General features: G+C 47.6%; 1 protein-coding gene across 1 annotated transcript; it reads left to right on the top strand.

Moving 5' to 3' along the window:
• Positions 1–317: 317 nt before the first annotated feature.
• Positions 318–3,433, top strand: LOC143431794 (uncharacterized). Its single transcript, XM_076908733.1, has 6 exons — positions 318–686; positions 774–1,795; positions 1,838–1,891; positions 1,938–2,328; positions 2,437–2,825; positions 2,857–3,433. The coding sequence occupies exons 1-6, from the start codon at positions 318–320 to the stop codon at positions 3,431–3,433; spliced, it is 2,802 nt and encodes a 933-aa protein (XP_076764848.1).
• Positions 3,434–5,508: the final 2,075 nt, after the last annotated feature.

A 5,508-nucleotide genomic window follows, 5' to 3' on the forward strand; every position in this document is an offset into this window, starting at 1 on the left:
AAAGAAGACCGAGTTAGCTCTCGGAAGAGAGCTTCTCTACGGCGAGTGCGTCCCGCCGCCCGCGGGAAAGTCGACGAACCCTATTCCTCCACAAGAGGAATACGACGAGGAAGCGGGGCGCATGCAGACGCCTGATCTCGCGGCTGGCGCCCTGAAAGCCGCGAACCAGGATACATATGAACATACACATCCGTGAACCAGGATGCATATTACGCGCGGCGACCACCGAGGTGGTACAGCGAGCCAAGCGCCCACCACCCAGCGAAGAAACGGAGACGCAAATAATCCGTATAATCCGCATAAATAGCGGATGATTGATGGACCTCCGCCAGGAAGAAACCGCGACAAGGTCGCTAAAAAAGGACGCTAATTGGAGCGTCCTTATAGAGAAGATCGGCGAGCTGGTGAGCGACCGGCTAAACGACTTTTGGGCGCGAGCGGAAGCTCGATTCGCGCCCAAAGAGCCGACTCCTCCACCAACCTCGTCGGTGGATATTTCCCGCGGGGAAAGCCCCGCATCTAAAGGGGCCGCGCCCGGGAAACAGACGGAAAAGGCGAAGAAATTGCCTCCACCGCCAAACAAGAAGGATAAAGCATCGGCGAACAATAAAACTGTGGGCCAGGAAATTTCCTCCATCCAGAAGAGGATGGAGAAAATCCAAGAGGAGCAGGTCGCCAGGGAGACGGCTAAAAAACGACGGGAAATTCGCAACGAACTCAAAAGTTGCGGATAAAACCGCGAAGGAAACACCGTGGACGCAGGTCCTCGGTAGAAAGGCCAAGAAGGCCGAAAACTCGAAGAAGGACGCGCCGAAGAAAGTGGAGGCGCCAAAAATACTCAAAGTGCGCAAGAATCGAAAATTCCGAAGAAGGAAGCTAGGACATTGCCCAGGAATCCGACGACGGCCGCCGTGACGCTTGCCCTCCCGCAAGGGAGCGCCGCAAGTTACGCCGATGTAATGGCTGCGGCCAAAAAACGGATCTGTCTCAAGGACCTCGGAATAGAGGAAGTAAGGACGAGGAAAGCCCTCACAGGAGCCCTCATCCTGGAGATAACAGGAGAGGGCCGGGACGAAAAGGCGGACGCGCTGGCTGCCAAACTGCGCACGGTTTTCACCCCCGAGGAGGTGAAAATCACCAGGCCAACGAAGCGAGTCGGCATGCGAGTTTATCGCATAGATGACTCGCTGTCGACCAGCGAAATCGTTGAGGCGATTGCGGCAGCAGGAGGCTGCCAAAAAGAAGATATACGTGCCGGGCCGATGAAAATCGGCTACACAGGTATGGGACATTTAATTATAGAATTCCCCATTGCGGCAATAAAGAAAATTACTACCGACAGAAAAGGCAGAATCGGCTGGACGTCGGTAAAGGTGGAGGCGCTGGAAAAACGCCAGCTAATCTGCTCCAAATGCTGGGAGGTCGGCCACGTGCTAATCAAATGCACGAAAGCGGAAGACAGGCGCGAGGCCTGTTACAGGTGCGGAGAGACGGGACACCGCTCCGCCGAATGCAAGGCAAAGTCCGCTAATTGTCCCGTATGCAAGGCCGCCGGGCAGCAAGCAGACCATAAAGCGGGAGGAAAGGCGTGTCAACCGGCACCGCCCGCGAAGAAAAACGAGAAACTAAGAGTTCTCCCCGCAAGACCCGTCGTCGTTAAAAAGAAAACGACGACGAAGAAAGAGGATAAAAAATCCGCGACGACTAAACCCGCGGAAAATAAAAAGAAGGAAGAAGCCACGCGCGAGGCTTCCGCGGCGATGGAGAAGAGCCGCGAGGAGGCCATGGAGATTGCGTAAAAATTAAAATTACGCAAATTCTCTTTGGTCGACTTAAGGTCGACCTCTCGTTCGCGAATGGCGCCGCAGTTCGTAGAGTCACGAAGTGGATTGTATAATAGATACGACTGAGACCTTATCGGATCATCTTTATATAAGGATCAGCGTATCGAAGATTCAAGAAAGAAGATCAGCGACCAAAAATCACAATAAATGGTCCCTGAAACGCATGGACAAAGATGCTTTTATGGCAGTGACCCTAGCGACTACCTGGCCGGACGAACCGACCGAAGAGGTCACAGTCGAGAGCGAGGCGGAATGGTTTACGAGGACGTTGACCTCGGCATGGAACGCAAGCATGCCGAAATTAAAATCTAATCCTCCTCGTAATCCCGTCTATTGGTGGAATGACGAAATCTCGAGACTCCATGCGGATACGACGATCGCACGAAGAAATTACACGAGATACCGGAGACGGCGAAATTCCATTCCGGAAAGAAGACAGCAGCTCTACGACATCTGCAAAGGAAAGACAATAGAGCTGCAAGCTGCGATTTAAACATCGAAAGCACGAGCCTGGGACGGGCTTCTTCAAACGCTGCACGAGGACCCGTGGGGGCGCCCTTACAAGATAATAATGAATAAATTACGACCATAGACGCCCCCGGTGACGGAAACTATGGAAACTTCGCTCCTGGAAAGGGTCGTCGACACGCTCTTCCCGTCGGAAAATCCAACGTCGGCGGCCAGAATACAAAATTCAACGATCAATACATCGATGAATGACCCGAACATCTGGTCGCAGGAATTCGAAGTTTCGGAAGAGGAAATGTTCCGCGCCATAAAGCGTATGACAAAGAAGAATACCGCGCCCGGTCCAGACGGAATTCCAGGCCGTGCGTGGTCCATGGCGTACAGCATCCTCGGTACAAGACTTCGGCAATTCTTCTCGACGTGCTTGAAGACCGGGATGCTGCCCACAAGTTGGAAAACCGGCAGATTGGTCCTCCTCAAGAAGCCGGGAAAGCCCGAAGATTCTCCATCCGCGTATAGACGAATTCGGAAAATTATTCGAAAGAATAGTTCACGACCGTCTCGTCGAGCATCTATCGCGAGTCGGACCAGATCTAGATGAAAACCAATATGGCTTCAGAGAAGAAAGATCGACTATCGACGCGATACAAAAAGTAAAATGTCTCGCGGAGAATGCGATCAAAGAAGGGGAAGTCGCAGTAGCGATTTCTTTAGATATAAAGAACGCCTTCAACTCCCTCGAGTGGAAAGCGATTCGAAGAGCGCTCGAGGAACACAGATTTCCACGATACTTGCGAAGGGTCGTGGAAAATTGCCTGAGCGAGCGAGCGACCTTCGAGAATCGCAACGGCTTCGTCAAGAAGAATATAAGCCGCGGAGTTCCACAGGGGTCCGTTCTCGGTCCCCTCTTGTGGAATATCGGTTATAACGCGGTTTTAAAATTGCCAATGCTGTTAGGAGTTCATCTCACGTGTTACGCGGATGATACTCTGGTATTGGCGGTTGAGACGAGCCGTAAACAAGCTATCTGCCGTCAAAAAGATGAAAGAACTAGGGCTTCAGATGGTGCCGGAGTAGACGGAAATCCTCTGTTTCGAGGGGAAAAGAAGAGATCCGCGTGAAGGCAACGAAATGGTTACCATTGGTCCAGCGAAAGTCAAAGTTGGAAGCGACATGTGTTATCTCGGCGCACCTCGACTATAAATGGCCCTTTGATCGCCATTTCGCTCGTCAGGCCGTCCGATTGGATGCTGCGGCTAATTATTTAAGTCGTATCGTGCCAAACATAAACGGTCCAGACGAGAAAGTAAGAAAACTTTACGCCGGTGTTATCAGAAGCATCGCGCTTTATGGAGCCCCGGTGTGGAGCAACGCGCTTAGCATGGGGAAAAGAAGCTTACAAATCCTGCGAAGTGCGTAGCGCAGAATCGCAATTCACGTCGTAAGAGGATATCGAACCATATTTTACGACGCGGCAACGTCGTTGGTGGGCTTTCTGACAGCTGTAAGACAACAGCCTACTCCAGTATTCGAACTACCGCTACCTACGTAAAAGGACGAAGAAGACGAATTACCAGCACCAGTCACTATGCTAAGAGCAAAAGACGCAGTGCGATACATTCCAACTCTTAACCGAGACGATGATGTTGGAGTTGGAGACTTTATCGAAGAGGTTCGAGACATGAGAAACAGATGCAACGAAAAGGATCTCTTACTAAAAACAATCAAAGTAGAGAAGATAATAGGAAAAGCAGCACAAAGTATACGCAACTTTCCGATTTCTACTTACGGTGATTGTATATGACGCTCTACGGACAAACATCGCCACTCAGATCACCTCGAATGAGTACCAGGAACAGCTGTACGATTTAAAACAAGATAGGGACGGGAGTTTCCAATTATTTAACATCAGATTCAGACGCATATACAACAAACTGACAAATGCAATCGGTAACAAATATCCACAACCATTAACAATACGTATAACGCTTGAAATATTGAACTCCAAAGCTCCAACAATCTACATCCGTGATTTAGACAGAAACATTGGCAGAATATTACTGTCAATTAGGCCTACCACACTGTTGGAAGCCGAAGAAAAAGGCGATAGACATAGAACGCTACCTTCGAGAAGAAAGAAGAGAATGGCAACGCCTTTCCAACCGAGTACCCAGACAATCAGTGAAAACCAGTTTTCAAGGCAACGCTTCGCGACCAGTTACAACTAACAGTTACAACTAACAACCCACCGAAGCCGATTCATCAAGCAGAAAAGGCACCATTAGCACAAAAAGCTCAATTAATAATATCAAGCATGCGCAATATCAGCCTGCAGTGCATATTGGGGTTTGCTTCAAACGTTATCGAACTTTAGAAAATTCTAAAAAATAGACAAAGTGGCACTGAGTAGCTACTATTCGGAGTACAAAGGGTTAATCATAGTTCCTAAATTCCAATTCTTCTATCATCTTGTATTCGCTTACTAAGCCTGTCCTCTGTCCTTTACTTGTTCGCTGATCTTTGTACCTTGACTCACTCACCCTCAACCATATACCAGCTAGTTTTCGCCATAGCTCAGATGAAGTCTTCCGATAAATGTTGTACTCTATTCCCCAGGAACTATCCAAACTGGAGTCCTACAATTGGGTTCCTCTGACTAATTTCTCCTTACAATAATACGGTAAAGTTCTTCAAACAAAAAGTAGGTAAAATAGCAGAAATTGTGAGAAGTTGTTAAAGTAAACAGCTACCAATGGTAGATACAACCTTAATCGCTAGCATGCTCAACTGATATTAAATATATCATCGCATGATGATAATGATTTAGTATTAAGCTTTGATATACAGAGTATCCCACGATATTATTATAATTCTTCATGAGAATGCCACTGTGAAAGAAAAATCTTTACGTTCAATATTTTAAGGTTATACTCGTGTTTCTTAAATGCAATATTTCCATCTTCGTATTAGCAAGTTTAATACACGTACTTGAAATGATAAAAAATCGCAAGAACGAAAAAAGCTTTAAAACAGATAACGATCAATTTGTTCATCAATCGTGTAATTTCAAAATATTCACTTAAAATTCCGAAATATCGCTCTAGGTTATTGTGAAACGAACGGCTGAACGCAAGTGCAATTGTTTCTGTTCTTATATATAATGACCTGTGCATCAGCTGCTTTTATTAATATATTT

This window comes from Xylocopa sonorina, unplaced genomic scaffold (genome assembly GCF_050948175.1).
Source record: "Xylocopa sonorina isolate GNS202 unplaced genomic scaffold, iyXylSono1_principal scaffold0014, whole genome shotgun sequence".
Classification (NCBI taxonomy): domain Eukaryota; kingdom Metazoa; phylum Arthropoda; class Insecta; order Hymenoptera; family Apidae; genus Xylocopa; species Xylocopa sonorina.